Below are 22663 nucleotides of genomic sequence, written 5' to 3' on the forward strand. Positions count from 1 at the left end.
GCGCCGTGCCGGGACGGGGCGGGGCGGGCAGCGGCGCCCGGGGCCGGCGGCAGCGGCGGGGCCCGCGGGCCGAGGGCAGCCCCTGGCGGCGGCGGCCGCTCCGGGGCCCTCCCGAGCCCGCCGAGCACCCTGGCGCCGCGGAGCCCCGGCCCGGCCCGAGGAGCGGGAACGAGGAGGGGAGGAGCGGCGCCGGGCCCTCGGCTTTGGAGAAGCTGAAGCATTATTTGAGCTACGGGTCAATGGCGACGGTCAGCGGTGTCACCACGGTTGGGAGGCAAATCGAGGCCAGCGGCAGGAGCCGTCCGGGGCGGCGTGGGGCTCTCCGGGCGCGGGGGGTCACACACCCGCCCCGCCTCGGGGGCTCCAGACCGCCTGGAGGCCGGGGCTGGAGCGGGGCTCAGATGCGGCCTGTGTGTGCTCCTGGACCGCAGCTGCCCCGGTAAATCGTTTGTCCCCGTGATGGGTGTCCCCAACACTTGCGCCCGGGGTTGGCGGGGGTCCAAAGAGGCAGGTGCCACCCGCGGTGCACAGAGCTTTAACGGCTCTGCTCCGCCCTCTGTCACCCTGACATCCTCCAGGAGTGGGGATGGAGAGTGGGACTTAGGTGGGACTTGAACCAGTCTGGAGCATCGAGAGAGGAAAATGTCTTCGTCTATGCTGGATGCTGGGCTGTCCCTGAGAGGTCACACGGCGGGATGGCAAGCCTTGGGTCGGCCCTTCGCATAACGCCGCCACACATCTGGGTTTGCCCAGACATGCCCTCTTTTTTTCCCCAGCAATTTTGTTTGGGCAGATTTTGGGGACTTTCTGTGTTCGTCTGAGAACATAGTACCATGGTCAAGGCTGTGCAGGAAGAGCGAGTCCCCCACGCGTGCACAGAACAACCCTCAGTGTGTGGACAGCAGTTCAGAGGCCTTAGGAAAAGGTAGAGCCCTGCTCCTCGACCACCGTGAGCAGCCTGAATAAACAAGCTGTGCACTAAAGGTCAGCCCCGCTACATCAGCTTTGTCAGCCACTGGTTTGGATTATGTCACTTGGCATGGTGGCACGACAGAGCCCCTGTTATCTCAGTGACTGCTGCGGTGTGGCACTGATCCCAACAAATTTTGTACGGGGTCCTGTTATTCCAGAATAGGAACAACCCCATGCACAGGCAGATGCTGGGGGTTGAGGTGCCTCAATGCCTCAGACCCCTCTAACTGGGGGTGCAATACTTGGCCAGACACTCAGTGGATTTTGCCACTAGCAGAGTGTTTTTTGGCCTTATCACACCATGCAGCAAATTTCTGCTACGGTCAGAAATGAGTCTGTTCAGCTTATTAATCACCCCAGGCGAGCCAGTGGATGGGGTCCCTGCACAGAGCAATACCACACTGGTGGTGCTCTCTTGCAGACGGTGTTTTGGCACTACTGAAGAACTTAAGAGTAACTTAATCTGAAGACATTCACGTGAAAGTCCCACTGCACTTTTAAATAACAAATAGAGAGACAGTGAGATCATGGCCGCTCTGCTCACTGGCTGGACGCGCAGCTGCATTGTGCTTACCGGGGGCTCCGTGCAGTGGGGGCTGGAGGAGAGCGGGGCCCCCGCAGGGGCTGCGAAGCTGCTGGAGATGCCCATGGGGCTGCAGGAGAGCAGAAAGGGGAGGCTGAGTTTTGTAGGGCTGCAAAGCTCAGGGACTGAGGCACAGGCTAGCAGGGAAGGAGAAAGGAAGAGTTAAACCAGGTCTGCGCTGGAAACAAGTTTGCTGTTGTAGCTCTAACGTGGTTAAATTGGCAGCTTTCATTGTGGAGATGCAGATATTACTCACCTTTGCCAAGAAAGGCTATACCTGTCCTCGGAGGGAAACAGCGATACTGGGAAAAAGCTTATAGCAGCCTGGCAGTCACTGTTCAAGGGCTCTTGTAGATACAGACTTGGTGTATAAAAACTTTAACCACCTGACTGACATTGCTGTGCTAGCAAGAACCTTTGGACAGACTGAAAATAGAAGCTCGGGAGATGGGAGGTTGCTTCAGGGGCCCCCCAAAATGAGTGACCTGACACGGTACATGGGCAGTTGGCTGCAGGAGGGACCAGACAAGAATTCATTTTTTCTGCAACATTCTCGTTTTATTTTGATTATTTCAGGGTTTGATGATAATGTGTAGGCTGTTTTCAGCTTACACCTCTGGCAGGCTTGCTGGAGAACCTGGAACTTCATTGTTTAGCTGCTGCAGCTAAAATTCTTGGGACGTGATTCTGCACATAGCATGCAAGATATCCCCTCTCTCTTGAGGCCAAAGCGAGCAAGCTGGAGGCACTCAAGGACGCAGAGTACGTGCTGAGATGACATCTCAGATCAGTCCTACTCATGAGCTAGCAGCCCTGTGCTGTCTTGCAGAAAGTCACGCAGCAGCAAGGCATCAAAATAAAGAGCAAGGAAACCACCATGAAGGCAGAACCTTCCCACCAGAGGATGGTCACATACCCGCTGGCACCAAGGACACTCTTGGGAGCAGAGATCCCCACTGCTGGAAGAGGAAAGATGGGTGAAAGGGGATTAAATTGCCAGGAACAATAAATGGTTGTGAGGCTGTGACTGGCACACAGGTGCAAAGCTGCCAGACTAGGGTCCACCTCTTCGGGAGAGCCAGGGGGTGCTGGTGGACATGAGCTGTGTCGACACCAGTGACTCAGGGACAGGGAGAGAATTCCCAGAGAGGAAAAATTAAACAGCCAAGGGAAAAGCTTCTTTTGTGGGACCTCTGCAGTGACTTTTTCAGAGGCTTTCATAGCTCAGGCAGTCATGGGCTGAGGAAAACTTCTACTGGTGGTACCTGGTACAATAACACAAGGAGATACAGGTGGGTCACTCTGTGACACGTACATGGAAGATCAAGTCCACCAGTCATATTGCCTGCCATCAGTACACCAGAGATGGCAGCAGGAGGTGAACAGGAAGTGTCTGAACAGTCTTTGAGAACATGGCAAAGACATCACAGCGTCTCTGAGAACAGAGGGTTATAAACCCTGGCTCTTTTGCTAATAACAAAACCACACTGCCTACAAGAAGAAACAGCCTTGATGAATTGTGAGGCTGTGAACACTAGATCACTGTGAGATGAATTAAGATATGTATGATCAATGTTTCCAGGCCAAGGTATCCCCCTGCTGCCTGTTCTTGGCTGAGGGATATTTCCTACAACTGTCACTAAAGAACTGCAAAAGGAGCCAGCACCCTGAGATCATGCTTGAATCGTTTCTTCAGATGCTGAGCCCAGGTGGAGGAAACCATATCTGGAGTCATACACCCACCCCCCATTCATGAAGCTGCTCAGCTGGTGGACGTTTGTACTTGTGCACACACTCCACGTCAGGAAATGGCACGTGGAGGACCTTGCATGAGGGGTCTTCTTCATCTGTGGGTATGGAAGAACTGGTGATGCTAAAGGTAAGGAAAGCTCAATACTGCACTGCTGCTGCCCTCCCTGGGCTGGGGAGATGGGGCAGTGCTCAGGCAGATGTGCTACAGCTGTGAGTGCAGCCAGTATGTTGTCCTGGAGGTTTGGGCCAGTGGGCACTGCCCTTGTTCTGCCTCCGTTAACAAACTGGACTGCACAGCCTGGAACCAACCCAGCCCAGTGCCAGTCCCACAGTAAGTGCCTCCATATACAGTAAGGGATGACTAACAGCTCCAGTCAGGTGTGAACAAACCCTGTATTGAGGAGAGAGTGGTAATACTGGGAGTAGATGCCTACAATGCTTGGCAGGGTTTGGGTGTCTGGGCTTATGGCCAGCACTGACCTGGTGCGGCTGCAACCTTGGATCAGCCTTCCAGGGCACCAGCGATGGTGGGAGGGTGAATTGGGAGATGCTTTATCAGTGGCTCCCTGCTCCACTCGGGAGCTGCATTTCAGCTCAGGGTCCTCACCCTCAGCCCGGTCTGAGCTATGTTCCAGTGAGGCTTCTGCCAGGCCTGGCAGCTCGCTGACCCTGACCCACCAGCTGGGTCAGCAGTCACTCGAGTGTGACTGATCCTGGTTACCATCACCAAACCTGCTCTGCTCCTCTTGCATGGTGGGTATGGCATAGCCCTGCTGTCACATCGTCTCCAGCTCACCTGTCACCTCCTACTGCCCTCAGCACCACGAGCCCCCATGGCTGGGAATGGGAACAGGAGCAGCTCTGTGCACTCTTGTACTGAAGGAGCCAATAACACCAGAAAACATTCTGTACTGTGAAAGCTGTATGTTAAATAGGTCAAACTACTACCAAGCTACTACTGTGAGTGCCTACACATGGGCAAGATTTCTCACCATGAGCAGCTCTTTGTTGCATCAGGAAACAAGATTAAGTGCTAGGTTGACCAGAAGGTACAGTTCACCCGCATGGGTAATGGGATCTCCATCCTTGGAGATTTTCAAGGTCTGGCTGTGCAAAGCCATGGCCAACCTGATCTAGTGTTGGTGATGGTCTCACTTGAAGCAAGAGTTTGGGCTAACGCCCTCCAAAGGTCCCTTCCGACCAACACAACTAATTCTGTGTCAGGGGGCTTGAGGTTCGAGCTGGGCAGGCAGCTGTGGTGAATTGTCCGTAATTTCAGAGCACAGACATCTTGTATTAAATGTCTCAAATACCTTATTGAATGGGACTCAGCTGACCTGCATGTGGGAGGTGCTGGCTGAGGCTCTCTGAATCGTGCACTGTGAGAGTCCTCTCTAACAAATGGTCTTGGCATATATGAGGCAAAGAAAAAAACATCTCTGTTGTTAATTAACCCTGTCTGTGTTTTGAAGCTGACTGAAGATATCGAATAGCCCAGGACTGTCCTTTGGAAAGAGCTACTTGGCCATTTGTAAAAATACATGTTTTAAGCAACAATCAGCAGTTTTTTTATGGTGGGCATGATGTAAATTTATATAACAAGCCAGATGTTCTGCAATGGGGCTTTTTTAAAATCATCCTGTCCCAATTTTTTCCATCTTACCATCTTTAGCTCCCTTGCAAAGTAAGCAGTCATGCTATCGCATTACCAATTGGCAATGGCAGCAGCTGGCTGTAACCCAACCTTAGCAGCATGGGACGCGGAAACAGATGGAGCAGCAAATGCTCTTTGTTTCCTCTCCTGCTTTCTAAAACAGATTGTGACTAAAAACATACATGAGAGGTTTCTGCCATCTTCCCTGCTACTGTGGCTCCCTGGCTGCTGACAAAGCTACAGAATGAGCTGTAGCAGGGGTTGCCGCTCCCCACAGGAGAGCTCTGCCTTTTTAGAGGGCAGCTGCAAAGAGGGGAAGGTCATCAGTCACAATGTTTACAGGCCCTTAGAGGGGAAAGAAGGGTGCCGTGGGTGAGATGGCTGAGCTGAGCTGAGGGCTCCCCATGCATCAAGTGCTGCTCCTCCTGCTGCGCTGAGTCTTGGTTCTGGTGTTCATCTGAGCCTGGGTGAACCGCTTCAGTTCATAAAACTGGCACAAAACAGAAGTGAGTGGTGTTTTGCACCACCAGAATGGGCAGGGAGGAGAGAAGAACGGGGCAGGAAGATGAAGGTGGGAATGTCCCTTGTGAACAGAGACTGACTCTGCTGTCCTGGGTAATCCTTGTCCCAAAGCTCGGCAGACACGCGAAGGGAAGTCTGTGCTGCCAGGTCACTTTCTGTGAGCCGAACTCTGAGGCTGCTGGCAATGACGGTCAGGAAAATGTCCACAGCAGATGTTTGTCCACCTTGCTTCAAAATTCCTGTGAGACAAAACCTCCCCAAAATAAGGTGCGTATGTCCCTGCTACCACATCAGTCACAGGTTCCCACGGGACTTCTACTCTGTCACAGCCTCTCACACCTCTTTGTGTCTGGTAAGAGCTCTGCTGCTTTCAATCTACGTCCTCTAAGGATTTACCCATCAGTCCAAATGCGTGAGCTCGGCAATGATGCTCTCTCCCCGGCAGGAGACATTATACACTGGAAAACATGAAACTGTGTGTGGGGTTGGCTGCATGAGTCCCACCATCAGCTGCCTTGAGCCGGGGGACAGCTGCCTAGAGCAGAGGACACTTGCTGAGAGGCAGGTGGCCAAGGCCGCTGACGTAAGACTGAGCTGGCACTGCCACGTGCCGCCACACAGCAACGTGAGCGGTGGTGACACAGCTGTCCAGTCTCACCGCAGCTCCCTGCTCCCTCTCCCGCCCGGCTGCACGAGCTGCCTGACCTGTCTGGCTTTGCTGTGGCTGATGTTTGTGCTGGACAATGTAATGTTGTAGCTACTTGCCAAGAACTGAGTTTACTTTTTAGCCACAGACGAAACCTGTAATTCCTCAAACTAATCCTGCAGTCTGATGGCTTTTTCCTACAGGCCTTGACAAATTAATTGAATCCCCATTTCTGTGAGAAACCTGGAAGGAAAGTCCCACAGTCAGGACTCCAGAGTTAAAGAAAGACGGGGATCCGCGAGGTCACCTACACCATTTCTCACCAGTGCAGAGGTCTGGGGATATTTCTTGCTGGTCGTCTTGTCTCCTGGGGCAATCATTTCAGACATCTATCTGTGATCCTATCAGGGTGTTTTGCATTATAATCTTTCTAAGTTTTCTCAGCTTCATCCCATTATTCCTGTTCTTCTTAACTATCACAAAAACCATTTGCTCCATTTTGTTGTTTATAGATGTCCCCAACTGAAATATCTGCAGGTTATTATTTCTCACCATATCCTTTCAGTGAAATAATACAGATTTGATTTTTTAAAACTTAAACTTAATCCCTTTTGCCCTCAGATAGTGTCTTGAGTTCTGCCTGCACACCACGTGCTTACTAATACACATTGATAACAAAAAGTCCCATAATGAGTGCAAGAAGTGGTTTATTATTATTATTCTTTATCTTTTATCCTTTCTCATACAGTCAAGGCTTTGAGGACCGTGCTCCTGCTGAAGTCAGTGGGAACAGCAGCAAGTTCTCTGCTCTACCACATAACTGCAGGGAGAAGTTAGGTTTCTGAACCTGTGGTTGCCAGTGTTGCAATGCCAAAATGCCAAATCCCTGCCCTGTCAGGCAAGCTCAGTTCCTCCCAGCATCCAGGTATTCAGCTTTAGGGAAACCACTTTGAAAGCTGTTCTTTGCTAGTTTTTTAAACATCTACTAAGTATCTACTAAATATCTACTAAGCAGACCAACTCAATGAACAGGTTCTTGTATTTTGAGCGCTGCACACAGGCTGGGTGCTGACAATCCGAACGCATACCTCTCCGTCCAAGTACCTCCGTGGCTGAGAGGAAACGCTTGAGCTCACACCTGAGCAGCGTCTCAGGGGACCACCCGATGCAAACCCTGAGTAATCCCCCATGGCAGCGTGTCTGTAGGAGGCCGTGGTCAGCCCCACCGTGCTGGAGTGGTCCCACAGGGCAGCCCCGAGCCCAGGCTGTCAGGCAGCTTGTGGGGATGAGGCAGGTCTGGGAAGCCCGTCTGCAGGTCGGGGTCAGGATCCTGCCAGTGATGGTGACCAGGGTCAGACACAGTCCAGTGACAGCCATGCAGGTTTGTAGGAAAGGCAGACCCAGGCCAGGCAGTCAGTCTGGAGGTCAGGGTTACAGAGACCCAGGGCTGGGCACAGCCACGTTGGTGAGGGCACTGGAGACAAGTACACCTCCAACACAGCTCAGGTGGAGACTGAGGGCCCAGGGCTGATCTGAATTGGGGCTCCTGGGGTGCAAGCCCCAGGTGAGGCTCGTCAGAGCTGTCAGGGCTCGTTGGCGCCCTTGGGGCCCTGCTCACAGTTTCACTGGCAGGTACAATAACAGCATGAGCATGGTCAGTCTAAATGAAGCCAATGGTCTGCCTCTCCCCGTGTCCTGATCTCCAGGAGTGGTCAGTAAAGGGAGACCTTCCCTCATACACAATTCCTGGGCAAGCAGAGGTGGAGGGGTGTAGGTGCTGGCACTGCTGCTCCTTCTTTTGACACCTCCTCAGAGCTTCTGGGAGCAGAAGCAGCAGCATCAAGCACTGAGACTAGAAGAGAAGCTGAGGACAGGAAGACTGATGCATGGGAGAAACTCAGATCCTCAGTCCTTGGGGAGCAAATTGCCCCTCATCTCACAGAGATGGATTACAATCATCTCCTGCCAAAAAAAGCAGGGACCTCTGACTGGCAGCCAGTTCCTCCCCGTGTCCTTAGCACAAACCACAGCAACTTTGCACAAGCCAGTGGGCTGCAGCTGGGATCTACACGAGGAAATGGGACCTGCTCAGATCCACCTTATGCAGTTACCACGAGATCCCTTTGATGCCTTGGAACCTATTCAGGATCTCCTCACTGCCATACGGACATGGTCTGTACCAGCTTCACAATTTGAAGGGTATTTTATTTTTAATTTAATATTTCAATAGCTTTCTTTACCATGCTTTGCAGCCATACCAGCCTATTTTCAGTCTTTTTCCTCCTGGTGATATAAACTGTTCTGAGCCATTTTAGCAATCTCCATGTTTCTTACAAGCATGTTATCGTTTTGGCTTATTCATTTTTTAATAAGCTCTTCTGGGAGGAGTTTCTTTGTTGCTGTTGCTCTTTTGATGATACCAGATCAAATACATTATACTGACTCTTATGCGTAGCTTTTTTAATAGCATGGTTCTGAATGCAGCCCTTCACACATCTCAGCACTAAACCCAGTTGCTTCTTTTATGTTCTCCAACCAACTGCTCAAAAAATCAAGCCTTTGTGGTATCTGAAATGTAGCAGCCACGTGGCATGCTGATGTGACATTTACTCACTCAATGTGGGGGTAATTGGAGACTCTTCATTGTGATGATGTTTTCTGCTTTTGGCAGCCTCTCTGATCTCCTAAATATATCCCTGTCACCACCACTGGTTTGGAAGACTGTTCACTACAGTAGTCCTAATATTCCCCTTTGCCTATTTAGGTGTGAATTTTCTATTTATAGGGGTTCGGTGTTACATGTGGAAGATTAAAATTGTTTAGGCACATTGACTCCGAAGTTTCTTTGGCATCCAGCATCACTCCTCCACAAACACAATTTCGTTGGTTCTTCCTGTATAACCTGCAGTCTGCTATTGCAGTGTCCGACTGATCATCTGCCGTGCACCAATTTCTGGTAAGGTCGTTCTCAGTCAAAACTGGGTAGTCCACTTGTTCCGCCTTATTTTTTTATTGCTAGAATTTGTACAGAAGCACATTTCTGGCTGTTACACAGTTTCTGTACCGTTTTAGGCTGGACTTCATTTGTTTATCCTCCCACTTGTCATTTCCTTCTGCAGTTTTGTCAACCTCCATCCCCATCTTTTAATCGAGAGAATTTTAATGACTTAGGGAAGGATGACCCTAAATTTGGGGGGGTTTTGCACATCAGCCTTCTTCATTTAGTGCAATGTAACTTGATGAAGTGTTGGCAGCCCGACTCCTTCGCTCGCAGCCCGTGCCCGCACTCCCACGACCCGGGAGACCCTGCCGGCACCCCCCGATCCCGGCACCCCCCGATCCCGAGGGTTACCTCCTTCTTTCGGGCACGTCTGCCCGGGGAAACGCGGCCAAACGGCCCCGATGCAGCCCCCGGGCGCCACTTCCCGGCGCGGCTGCGGAGCCTTTGCGGGGGGGGGGGAGTGCGGGCGCCCCCCGTGCGCGCCCCCATCCCGCACCCCTCCGCCCCCCGCCGGCGGCGCAGGCAGTGCAGGCAGCAGGCGGCGTGCTCAGGCAGTGCAGGCAGCGGGCAAGGCGGTGCGGTCAGGCAGTGCAGGCAGCGGGCAGTGCAGGTAGCAGGCGGCCTGGTCAAGCAGTGCAGGCAGTGCAGGCAGCGGGCAGTGGAGGCAGCAGGCGGCGCGGTCAGGCAGTGCAGGCAGTGCAGGCAGCAGGCGGCGCGGTCAGGCAGTACAGGCAGTGCAGGCAGCAGGCGGCGCGGTCAGGCAGTACAGGCAGTGCAGGCAGTGCAGGCAGCAGGCGGCGCGGTCAGGCAGTACAGGCAGTACAGGCAGTGCAGGCAGCAGGCGGCGTGGCAGGAAGCAGAAGCATGCGGTCCCACATGGTCTAGCGGTTAGGATTCCTGGTTTTCACCCAGGCGGCCCGGGTTCGACTCCCGGTGTGGGAAAGCACATGTGTTTTTACTTCCCATCTATTTTTTTAAATTCTTTTTTGTGTTAATTCTGCGAGATCGCTTCCACCACCCGCAGCGCGGGGTAAGACGAACGACTCCCACCCCAAACCCTCTGTGTCTCCCCAGGGACGCCCATTAAGCAAACACCCTGGTGCTCGTCGCAGTCAGGGACGATGAAGAAACACCAGCAATGGTTGGCGTTGCCCCCATGTGTCTCCTACAGATCAAGTCATCCCACAACTTGGAAAACTTCTTAGGAAATGTGTTACTGAGAGCTTCCCCCGGCCTTCCCGTCAGCTCCAGCGGTGAATTCAGCCAAGCACGTAGCAATGGCAGCCACGGCCCTGCAGACCTGGACACACGTGGCCGATCCACTGCCAGCCAGGGCAGCACCTCGGCACAGCAGGGCCAGCACCGCGGCTGGACACAGAGCTTGTGTGGCTGCTTGCCAGTCAAGGTCCCTCATTAGCTACCCCCACCCAGGCTGTAAGTAGCCAGCCCGAGGTGTGTTGGGCTCATCCTTCCTCCCACACCAACTGGGCAAAAAAAAAGACATGTCCAGCCTCCTTCCAGAGCCTGGCTCTGTAGGGAGACAGTGGGAGAGAAAACCCTCAGAGAAATTCAGCACGAGCCCAAGCACATACTTAAGTCGCAGTGATGGGGGAACAAAGAACACGGGTCTGGTTAGACCTGACCTGACCTTTCGGTGGCTGTGGCTGACTAGGAGCAGCAGTAACGAGTGGTAAGCGGTGGCAGTGGGGTGAGGGACATGCGGCCAGCACGGTGCTATGGGAACAACCACAATAAACCTCATCTTGTCTGTGAGAAAATTATTAATTTTGTTTACAACCAACCTGTACACAAATTATTAGGTTGGAATAGACCTATTATAGCCAATGGGTTTTTTTAATTTTTAAACAGCTCATTTTTCCTAAATGTCCCAAACTCAATTAAGTTGACCAGTTCAGTTTAGAAAGATTTGGACACTCTGTGCAAGAGCTTCAGGATCTTTTTAGGCTATTAACATTTCAGGAACTTTGTTAGAAATGACATTAAATGATACAATAGCCTGGCAGTTTCATGAAAACAGGTTTTCATTTGGAAATCTCTGGGCCTGAGTTCTTGTGCCTCAGTTGGTTTAAGTATCTCTATATGCAATAGCAAAATTATCATTTCAGGAGGCAAAGTTTGTTTAGAACTTCTCTTTACATTGTTTCAGATTTGTAGGACAAAAAGGAAATAACCTAAAACTCCCAGCCGTTATTCTTATCTTGTGCTGACTTCAGCAGGAAACCCACTCAATGTTATCTACACTATGTTGAACAATTGGCCAAAACTTACTGCGTATTATTAAATTTAAATACAAATGAGCAATTTTGTGGGCTCCCAGGGGAAAGAAAGCACTGTTAATGAGGCAAGTGGGGTTTGTTTCACACAACACTACTTACTTTCTGAGTTAAATCATACGGCTTCAAGGCTCCAACAGTCTGCAGGGGCTTGGGCTGAAAGCTGCACTAGAATGCCAGGTCAGTGACAATTTAAGTTACACTTTGGACTAAAGTGGCTAAAAAGCTGTCAGACAGTGGTGGCCCATTAAGGGGGGTGTAGTTTCTGACAGACGGGTACAGCTGTAACACCTTCAGATGGTGTTACTCTTAATAAACTTAATGAATTCTGTCGAGACCTCAACCAGAGGGAGGAAGGTCAGACCACAGGCGCTGCTAAATCACATCAGAAGAACCAGTTGTGAAGGAACACAAACAATTTTACCTCCCTGCCCAATCTATGACCTGATCTGCTCTATCCCTCTGTCCTACAATAAATAACAATCTTGAAACAGCAAATCTTTAACACTACTCCAGACCATCATCCCAAGACAAGATAAAAGTATTTCGGCAAGGTAAGCACGTATGATGTTTCCTCCTGTGCTTTCAGGCACCAGCATCAGGAGCTCCGGGACTTCCTGGCCCAGACACGACTTACAGACATGGTGCATTTGTCACACGCGTTCAGTTATTTCCGCCTGTCAAAAAGGCAATGGGCATGAGATCCCCAACACAACTCTCACTTGGCGCTGCCACCCAAGATGTCATGCTTACGCTGGAAATGTTAACGTAAGGGTCAACTGGGACCTCAGGAAGGGTGTTAGTTTTCTTTTACAGCAAGCACAAAGTTATTTGATGCAACAGAAGTGGGTAGAGAAACGAAGAAATTCTCTCAACAGTCAGAATCCAATATAACTGCTCAGCAGGTATTCTTTTATTGGCAGCGCTGGGGTTGCCCTGGGGATTCTCCACTAGCAAGGGACATCAGTTTACACACACACAAATCATATATATTTGTTAGATTTCCTGGAAAGGGGTGTCTTGTGGTAATGAGTTCCCGGAATTCATTTACATAGTCCGGGCATGCATAGTAAAAACAGGCTGAGGGTCTTTGGTGGTCGGGGGAAGTACGTGGTCTTCTTCGCAGTGTCCGCTTGCGCTGTGAGGTAAAGTCCAGGTGTCTTCTTCCTAAATCGGCGAGATCATCCTCCCTGGATGGTATCTCTGGGTCCTTCTGTACAAGTTCCCCCTTATCTTAGTTTGCCCAGGTGCCCACTGAGGGCTTTGAGTCTGGTTATCAGTGAGTCATACAGGGAGCGTTTTACTTTTGCCTAGACAGACGAAGAGGCCGAGGGAAAACAGTTGAGGATTCCTTGGGAAGCAAACACAAGCAAAACTTTCACACATCACAGTTTAGACTTAATCAGAAATTCATTGGTTTGAGCCCTTTCAGTAGAAATTTAGACACCGACATTAAATGGCCTGTCTACACAGGATACACTCTTGTTATTCCAGCAGTGCTCTTTGTTCTTTTGGGGGCAATTTTATAAATTGGCTTGTCTGAATTATACTTGAAAATGTTGTATTGAGAGAAAACAGGACACTAAATATGGAAGGCTTACAAGTTTGGGTCTTCATGAAACAAGTTTTAACATTTACTTTCCCAAAAATTTAGGATAACTTTCCAGCTTTTTTAATCTCATCGTCTTCTCAAATTTAGTCTCAACTCCTAAAACATATTTCTGAGTGCTCAAAGATCTTACAGACCCTCTAAACATTTAGACTGCAACAGGGGAGGTTCAGACTGGACATGAGGAAAAAATGTTTCCCAGCAAGAGTGGTCAGAGAGTGGAATAGGCTGCCCAGGGAGGGGGTGGAGTCCCCATCCCTGGGGGTGTTTAAGGGTCGTTTGGATGAGCTGTGGGGGGATGTGGGGTAGGGGAGAACTTTGTAGAGTCGGGCTGATGGTTGGACTCGATGATCCCGAAGGTCTTTTCCAACCTGAATGATTCTGTGATAGTGCAATAAGCATTTAAAGAGCTAACACAGCTTTTGGAGCTAAGAGACTAAACCCACTTACGGTTACACGGTGCGCATGAAAGGGGAAAAAATAACACTTTCCTTAGCAAATACACCTGACCTGGACAAGACCCCCGTGTACACCAGGGCAGAGGCTGCGGCACACACCAGAACAAAACCCGGGGAGAGGAGGAGTGGCAGCAGGCTTGCCGCAAGGCAAGAGGCCGTGACGGGGCTGCCCCGGTGTGGGGCTCGGCACTCGGGCTCCAGCCCCCAGGCACCCGGAGGGGTCCCGGCTGTCCCCAAGGGAACCCCGAGCGCGCTGCTCGACAGCCGCGCAGGGCCGCTCGGACACGGGATGCACCGGCTGCGGGACGGCGCCCGGGGCCCTGCAGAGCTCCGGGGGCAGCAGCGACGGACCCTCGGCCGGGGCGGGGTCGGCCCCGGGTCACCTTTGACCTTCGGCGGCGCCGCGACCGGGCGCGAGCGCTCTCGCGAGAGCGCAAAGGCGCGTGACGGCCCCGCCCGGGCCTCGCGAGCGCTGGAGCCGCCGCTTCCGGGCGCGATGTCTCGCGAGAGCCGACGGGTGCGGGCGCGCGGGGCCTTGTCTGGCCCCTGCGTCTCGCGAGAGCCCCTGCGCCGCGCGCTGGGCGCCCCCGTGCCGTGCGCCGAGCCTGCGAGCCGCGAGCCGCGCCGGGCGCCATTTCGGGGAGCAGCCGTCTGTGCCAGAGCCGGCGCCCAGCGCGGGTCCGGGCACCGCCCGCCACGGTCGCGCCGCCCCTCGCCGCCTGCCGCCCCGGGGCTGGCCGAGCGGCGCCGTTCAGCTGAGGTTTAGCCGCCTGGAGAGGGGCTCCGGAGCCCTTGGGCCCATCCCCCACCGACAGCGCAGCCAGCGCCGGAACCGGGAGCCGCTGCTGCCGCCGCCGCCGGACCGCGGGCGCCCGAACGAGGACAGCACCCGCCCGTGGCGCAGGTACTGCCGGGCGGGGGACCGGGCCCCGCCGCTGGGCGAGCCGCGGGCTCGACCCGCGGAGCGCTGTGGCCCTGGCCTGCGGGGCGGCCCGGGAGGCCTGCGCCCCTCCCGCCGCCATGGTCGCCTCGCCCTCAGAGGCCGCCGCCGGCCTCCCCGCCGGTGTCCGTCGCGCCCCTTTGTGAGGCCGAAGCGCCCGGCGGGGCTGCCCCCGCCTCGAGGCCGCGGCCCGGCCGTGTGAGTTTGGGTTGTTCCTATGGCCACGTAGCGGGCGGATCCGGCTGTCCCCGCCGCGGCGCTGTCCCTCCCCGGCTCCCCCCCACGATGGCGCTGTGCGGAGTGACCGGCCTCGGCCGCGGGGTCCGGCCCTGCTGCCGCTTTCGCAGCCGGAGTTGACAGCGCCCGGGCGGAGCGGCGGGGAGCGGCCGCGGAGCTGTTTACATGGTGGGGCGGGGAGTGACGGGAGGCGGCGGAGCGCCGGGCCGTCGCGGGCGGGCGGCTCTCGGCAGTGGCGCGCAGGGACCGGAGGCCGCGGGCGGTGCGGTGCTCGGAGCAGGTCGGGACGGGTTGGAGATCCCAGAGTCGATAAGTTGTGATCGCCCAGGGAGCGTGCGGAGGATTGCGGGTGGGAAGCTGCTGGGCAGAGGTGCGTGTGCTGCTGAGAGCTCAGCTGAGCTTCCGAAGTATCGTTCTTTCTCCCTGGATTTTCCTGGTGTTTTTCCAGGAGGCTCCTTGCAAAGCGAGAGTGGGATTGTCATTCTTGGAATTTCAAAACAAAAAAGCAAGTAATTTTGAGGAGAGGACCTTTTTAACCTCCTTTTATGTAATATAATACAGCAAAATAGGTGGAATCTGCTTTCAAAATACTTGCTAGATTAGTAGCAATAAAGTTCATGTCCGTTTAGGTTTTCTGTAGATCTGCAAAGTTTCAAGTATCGTTCATTTCTTGTTTGTTTTGATGTTTTGGGGTTTTTCGTGTTGTTGGTTTTTCTGTTTGTTTTTTTTTCTTCTACAGAGATGTTGGGCATATGCAGCTTTTTGAGCAAGCTGAAAGGCTTTTATGAAAATTATTTTGAGCTTCTTCAGTGTTTAATGAAAGATACTTAAAAATCTGTCATGATTTTTCTACTCTTTTAATAAGGACTCTTGTGATATTTTTTAAAAAGAGTAACTTTATAAGGAGTGCGTGCATTACCTATGAATTGCAAAGTCGATAGTATGTCTGTGTTACTTGAACAGAAGGTATTCTGATAAAAACATGGTGTTATACCAATGAAAGTGTTTTGTACAGAGTACAAAGGGCACAGATAGGATGGGGTGGGACTGAAGGTCCATGTAACTCGGGATCTTGTCTGTGGTGTTGGCCAACAGTAAATGACTAAGAAAGAACAGAAATACAGGACAAGCATACAACGATGCTTCTTGCTGTGCTCTTAGTCGTCAGCTAGTTGCGGTTCAGGGTCACAAGGCATGGCTTTGTTTAATGAAAAGCTTTTTCTGTAAACTTTTGTGCTTTTTTGTTTTGGGTTTTTTTGAACACTGCATGTGTGTTTTTCTTTGTTGGAGCATCCACAGTGCTCTGTAACAGTGCATTCCGTGGCTAAATGCTGTGTGAATAAGGACCTTTGTTTTGAACCCACCGGATGATAGTTCATTCACTCTTATTATTTGGGTGAATGTCATTCCCTATTCACTTCTCCATGCTGCTCATGATTTGATGGTCCCTATTGTCGCCTCCATTCCGCCCCCCCCCCCTTCAGGGTGAAGAATCCAACCCAGATGTAGCTGGATGTGTTGGTGAAATTACATACATGAAAATATAATTGTGGGTGGGAATTTTCATGTAGAACCCAGGTTTGGCACAGTGCTTTTTCGTGGTCCTTAATCATACTGATGTACTTGTTCATACCAAACACGGGGTGAATTAAATCATATGTATGTATGTAGATGACTCAAAGCTGAATGTAAATACTCTAGTAACCGTTACATATAAACTAAGGATGATCATATTTGTAAGTGATAGCACTATAGCCCAAGAGGTAATAACTTGAAAATGAGGTCAGCGTGCCTTGGTTAAGTAATTGAGTATGAACTTCCAGTGCTCAGATATTGCTAAAGGATTATGTTTTATTCTTGATTGTATTAATGGATGATGGTCAGATGTGGGTGGGGAAGTGACTTAATTCTTATATGTGGTGCAGCTCTGGTATAATATTCTCAGTTATGAGGTTATGAGCAAAGAGTTTAAGGGATCTTGAAATGTTGGAGCGATTTCATTATGCTGGCCAAGTCTCTGGACAGCGCAGTTCCTGCAGCAATGCCTGTAACCAAGGCATAAGAATTAACCTATATGAATAAAAATACATTTTATGGCACACATGCAGGAAAATCTTTACTCTTGGGCTGTCTGACTTGGATCTAGAGGCCTGGCCATTTTTGAGCTTAAGAAAGAAAATGGAGAAACTGTTATATTGAAGAGATTTGAGGAAGTTGAGTCTCCATACTTTAATGCAGAGACTCTGGAGAGGTTCTTAATAGTGTACCTGTATAGGGAAAGAAAATCGAATGTCAGAGGGATTCAGGGTGTAATGAATTGAAGTTGAAAAATTAGAGGAACAATTTAAAAAAAAAGTTTGTGGTGACTAGTGTTACATGACATGGTGGATCTTTTTTGTTTGAAACCTGAAGTTCCAGACTGGGTGACTCCTGTGTATGCTTTAGTAGCTGTTGCTGCTTCAATCATAACCGTTTCTTCTGTGGCCCCCATGATGCAGGAGGCTGCATTTCTTAAAGGACCATAGTGTTCACCTTAAGTCTTCAGCTTAGTAAATATGATGGTAGTAAATCCCAGGAAGCTGCAAACAGGTTTGCCTGAATGTTTGTTCTTTGTTCTTTACGTGTCTCTCTTGGGTCAAGCTCTAGTACTTCTCAAGATGGCCACCAGATCTCTGTTTCTCTATCATATATGTTCTGTGCTCTTTGTTTTGGAAGAAATAGGTGGAATATCTCTGGGGTTTCCACTGGCTAATTGTGTTCAGTAGCATTTTGTTGTTCACAGCTATAATTGCTTTGTGTCACATTCTTTTATCATCTCACTGGGCAGAGCTTCATTCTAGTTCTTGTTGGAAATGTCTTCTGAGACACTGCTCTGTGAATTTGAGCCAATGCAGTGATGGCCTCTTAAGCAAAAGCCTTTGGAATATAAAGCCACAAGGGTGTTTTCTGTCTCAGGTGGATTTTGTTTCTTCTTTCAGGTGTCCTGAAAAATGGCTGATGATATTGATATTGAAGCAATGCTTGAAGCTCCTTACAAGAAGGTGAGAAAAACGTGGCAGTGAGGTCCTGTTTACCTTTAATTTAGCATTATTCATGAAACTACTGCTGAACTGTAAACTAACATCCCTGGAGCCCTCATGATTTATCTTATTGGAGATGCATTACATGTAACTTACAAGTAAATATATACTGTTAATGTAATTATATTGTGCAGTAGTTTCACTTCAGCGTGATGAATAAATGCCCATCTATCTCTCTTTGTAGACTTGCCTAACGATATCTCACCTCTACTCCCATGAATTCACCTTTGATTCCAGTGTGAACTGTCAATCATAAGGTAGTAATTGAGTGACGTATCGCTGTACCGTGGTCCCCTAGGTTTAAAAAAAAAAAAAAAACAAAACACAAAAACCCCACCCAAAATCAACCAAAAACAAAAACCAAAACAAAACCCCCCCCCCAAAACCAAGAAACTGAAAACCTCTCCTAAAATTGCCAGGTCCAGTTTGGTATAGCAACAAGGTGAATGCAGTGGTTTGGGAAAACAGCAGGGTTCCAAGAATAACCTTTTCACCAGTCCCATGGCAAGTAAATATTTGAACAGTCTGCTCAGTGCAAGAAGAGTGAGACTTGCTTTTAATGCAGAAGACTGGTGGCAGTTAATCTTTTAACAGGGCAGATGGAAATCTATTGCTGAGTGAACGAATTTACGGAAATTCTTGGATCCCTGAATAGAATGTTCTTAGCAAGTAAAAGACAGTATCACAATCTGCGGTGACATTCTAAAATAAACTCTTGTATTCTTCTATCCTAGTTGTTTAATTAGGAAATGTCAATTTTTATGCAAAATTTTTATCAATTACCGTAGTGATGTCTTTTACCTAAACCAGCAGCAAATGAATACTGTCTTTTTTTGTTTTTCACCAAATGGTGGTGAAGTGTTAACATTATGCATGCTTTAGCACTGGTTTCGCAAAAAATGTATATTAAGTTTAAGTCGCTTAGGAATTGTACTTTGGATGTAACTGATGTGATTAAACTGTAAAGCAAGTATATAAATTATATAGCAGCTATTGTTAGTCTATTCTGCAGTGTTTATTACAACCATGTCATGAATTTTGGATGAGCATTTGTAAGTTTTAAGTGGTATATTTAGTTTATGTAATATGTAGCAGTTACGTTAAAATCTTGAAGAGAAATTTGTAAATTGTTATGTTAAAATTCTTGTGTCCTGGTTTAACATGGATATTTTCCATGTAAACAGGTATGGAAATAGGGAATGTTTAGGCTGGACTGGTGGATTATTGATGACTTTCTTGGGAGTCGACGTTACTAAAGCAGTGTGAATCCCTGTTTGCTTCAGGGCGAGATGTGTGACAGAGGTGACATCAAGCTCTTACAACCCTTCAGCGAAAATGAGCGAAGATCTCGGGAATGACATCGGTCACAGGAAATCCATAGTGGCTGGCTGCTAGCATAGCCACTGGGGCTTAGGCAGAGATATAGCCTTGGTACTGATCAGAGGGGCACACAAACACAAACCTGAAACTTCCTCTTACGTTTTATAGAAATAACATTTAACCACTTGAGTGCTGAATTCTACAGGATAACTTGCTCTCTAAACCATGTAAGGAAGTATCTACAATTTAATATACACTTTTAAATGATGTAAGTCTTATATTTTGTAATTGTATGACTTAAATTTAAGCAGCAAAGTGGTTAAACATGCCTACCTAAATTTTCTAAAGCTTTCCACATTAATCTGTAAACAAGTAATTTAGTATTAAAATTTTTGTTTTGTATTTTCTTATTCCTATTCCCATTACCCTTTGACCACTTGAAATGTTTCCGCTTCGTCCTCACGATGTTCTTCTATCAACCCTGCTTAGGATGAGAACAAATTGAGCAGTGCCAATGGCCACGAAGAACGCAGCAAGAAGTAAGTATTTTCTCAGTTCTCTACATTTGGGGGGAGGCTACTGATTTTTGTAAACTTGGGAATGCGTGTCAGTAGTGTTTAGGGAAATAAAATGGAAAAAATTGCAGTTGCAGCAATTGCAAATGTCAGCAATTACGAAATTTTGTTCTGGTTACAAACGTAGTTACACCCTGGTCACTGTCATCAAAGTTGTGAAAACATTTAATATTAGCATTAGATAAAAGTACAGACTTGGTAGGTGCAGCATATTTAATTTATTTTTGTTGCTTTAGCAGTACAATGGATTTTTCATTTTAAAAAATGTTTGGTGTAGGATTTTATGTGATTTGGAAGAGTTCAAAGCATTTAAAGATAGGAATGCCTTCCTGAAAAGGTTTAGAGTGTTGGATCCCCTCCCTCTGTTCCTCCCTTGCCCCCCCCCCCCAATTTGAAAATTTTCTAAGTTTTTTTGTTACTAGTCTAAAATTCATAAAATGATACTGTAACCTCTTTAAAGAACCAGAGTACAAGCCCACCTTCTTCAGGAAGCATAATTCCAGGGTCTGAACACCTGCTGATGACCCAAACACCCTGGAATCAAATCAGAAATTTGAAGAAAAATGCCTTGCATAGAAGAGTCTCTGAAATGGAAGGCTTTTAAGTCTGTTAAATAAATTCTTTACCTTCCTCATCACCAAATGATGCTTGTTAGTTGCTGTAGGAAGAATAATATTGATTTGATATTCAAGTAAACAGTAACCAGTGCATTTGTGTAATATACACCTAACTTAAGTAAGCATGTATGCTCTTGTCATCTTCTGAAGTAGTACAGCTGAAATGCTGTATGGATCCAAAGAATGTTTCTTCCTAGGTGTATATATATTTGGGACATGAAAAGTCCAATTTCAACATCAGACTTATGTTGGAATTGAATAATCTAAAATTGATTATACCTTATATCTGCATTCTAAACAATACTGTGAACATCGTTATCATGCTAAATACCGAGACCACTAAAACCCCATCAAAAGCAGCTTCTCCCAGTATTTTCAAGTTCTGAATTTCTGTTGCTTTAAAGTATATACACATGGCATGTAAAACACTGCTTTTATTTGGATGGCTAGTCTCAAAATACAAACTGGGATCTGAAAGAAAAGCAGTGGCTTTTAAATTTTAGAATTGATTCTGACCTTGGTTCATGGTATAATGATGAGAATACTAGAACATACTTCAGTTAATTTTCTTTAGTTGTTGTAACTTCACGACTAAAGTAATGACACTTCTTATCTTTCTGCCCATGGTCCCATTTTCAGGTTGGACTTGTATCCTCTAAGTTTGTGTTTATACTCAGAAAAAACAGTAAATTCAAGTTTAACTACTGTAAAATAGGAGAAAGTCAAGTTGTTTTGCTGCTGTTAGTCTGGCAGTGTTACTTGTGTGGAGCTTCACCTCTTTTCTGCTTTCCTAGTTGTACCCCTTGTGTCTGTTCAGAAATGTTGCTCTTGTGGTATGTTCCCATTTCAATTTTCAACTCAGCAATTGCTAGAAGATTAGTTATTCTTGTACTGCAGTTCTGTGATAGTATGAAGCTTTTTGCCCCAGAATTTTGATTTGATACAGCTGTTGTTCCCCGAAATCTTTAAAGAACAAACTACACCATTTTGTCTGAGACTTGCGATAGTGTACCCTGTTGCTGAAGAGTAAGGTGTATATCGGCTTTACAAGACTTCCTGCTTTGCTTATCAGTTAAATTGCGTTGGGGTGTCAGTATCTAGAGGATATTCTTGATCTACTTCAGTTGGACATTACTGAAAGAAGATTGAAACTGTCAGGACAACCATAATCCACAGCAAATATCAACAGCTGAAAAATAACATTGGATTCAGTGTGCAGCTTTCAAAAATTGTCCAATCATACTAAATTTCTGTTTTAGAAAGTTAAGAATCTGCAATTTTACCACATGCTTATACTGTGTGTCCAGTTTAATAATGTGATTGAAAGGCAGAACATGGATCTTGACTGTTAGGAGTCTTTGCATGCAAAAAGGGTTCAGCTCACAGTTGGATAGTGAATGGTTGCTATCTTTGCTGATGACTAGCTGCAGTTATTAGTTACTGGTACTGGCCAGTATACAGAGCTGCAGGTAGTATTTTTCAGAGCTATTATGAGGGTTTTAATTTATGGAGATATTGGTAAGTGGTGGATCCTTGGAGGGAGACTGTGCCTGCCTAACTGTGACAAACTGCATTACAGTAGGATGTGTGGTTAAGTGACGTTCATGCGGATCATTCTGGATTTCTGGGTGGTGTCACCTCATCAGAGATAATGAAGCTTCTGAATATCTGGTTTTGATGCAGCAGCTTCTGCCTCCGTACAAAAAAAATTAGAGAAACTGATGGGGTATTTTAGATAAGTAATCAATTAAAAGAAATATTCCAGTTCTTAAAACCAAATCACAAAATGTTTCTCTTGAGAGATAAATACTAAGATAGTTTTAATGGGTTGTCAGGGGTGGAGATAGGAGAAAAAAAGCTGCTAGTGATGGTTAGGCTCAGTTAGATGTAGTAGCCGAGAGATTTTTACTTTAGTAATTAAAACTAACTAGAAGTCTTACTTTCTATGGCCGTGTATAAACTAACAGGGCTGAACTTTTTAGGGGGGGTGGCAGCATACAAAGATCTAAGCGTGTGAGTGATCACTTTGAAAAAAGATGGTGTATGTAATCAAAGCACCCAAAAGGAGGAGAGGAAGAATTCAGCAATGAAGGATGTTTTGAATTTCAGAAGTTTAGCAGCTAAGTTGGTTATTCCCAAAATGTATTTTGAAGTAAATTACTGTCTTAAATAATTGCTTGAGCACCTGTTCAACGTGTGTTTTATGTATACATACCTATATATTTCAAAAACTAAGGAGACTCAAGTTTTTATGGTCTGAGACCGAGATAGAAAAAAAAATTTGCAAATAACGCACTAGTCTGCCAAGAATGGAACAGTGGTTCACTGGTTTTCAAATATGAGGTATAATTGACTTACGGATTATAAAAGTTTAAATTTTCTTAGTAAATAGTTAAAATTATG

At 48.0% G+C, this 22663-nt stretch overlaps 1 protein-coding gene, 1 long non-coding RNA gene and 1 other non-coding gene across 11 annotated transcripts in view; 2 read left to right on the forward strand and 1 right to left on the reverse strand.

Annotated features, from left to right (window-relative positions):
• The first annotated feature begins 10000 nt into the window (after positions 1-10000).
• Positions 10001-10072, forward strand: TRNAE-UUC (transfer RNA glutamic acid (anticodon UUC)). Its single transcript has one exon. It is a non-coding gene; the product is annotated as a tRNA-Glu (tRNA).
• Positions 10073-12308: 2236 nt separating this feature from the next.
• On the reverse strand, positions 12309-13896 carry LOC141931192 (uncharacterized). Its single transcript, XR_012625522.1, has 2 exons — positions 13544-13896; positions 12309-12775 (listed from the first exon to the last, which is right to left on the reverse strand). It is a non-coding gene; the product is annotated as an uncharacterized LOC141931192 (long non-coding RNA).
• A 198-nt stretch (positions 13897-14094) lies between these two features.
• Positions 14095-22663, forward strand: part of RBM39 (RNA binding motif protein 39) — a 32035-nt gene continuing 23466 nt past the window's right edge. For 5 of the 9 annotated variants that reach the window (XR_012625496.1, XR_012625497.1, XM_074842822.1 and 2 more), the window contains exons 1-3: positions 14095-14395; positions 17647-17709; positions 19558-19607. Coding sequence is in view for 7 of the 9 variants with exons in the window: in XM_074842822.1 (XP_074698923.1) it covers positions 17659-17709; positions 19558-19607 (101 nt within the window). In the remaining 2 variants the exon portion in view is untranslated. Of the gene's footprint in view, positions 14396-17646; positions 17710-17932; positions 18006-18932; positions 19296-19557; positions 19612-22663 lie in introns of those variants that run through there. The other 4 variants (XM_074842829.1, XM_074842827.1, XM_074842828.1 and 1 more) reach the window with 4 other exon arrangements.

Source organism: Strix aluco, chromosome 17 (genome assembly GCF_031877795.1).
Source record: "Strix aluco isolate bStrAlu1 chromosome 17, bStrAlu1.hap1, whole genome shotgun sequence".
In the NCBI taxonomy this organism is placed as follows: domain Eukaryota; kingdom Metazoa; phylum Chordata; class Aves; order Strigiformes; family Strigidae; genus Strix; species Strix aluco.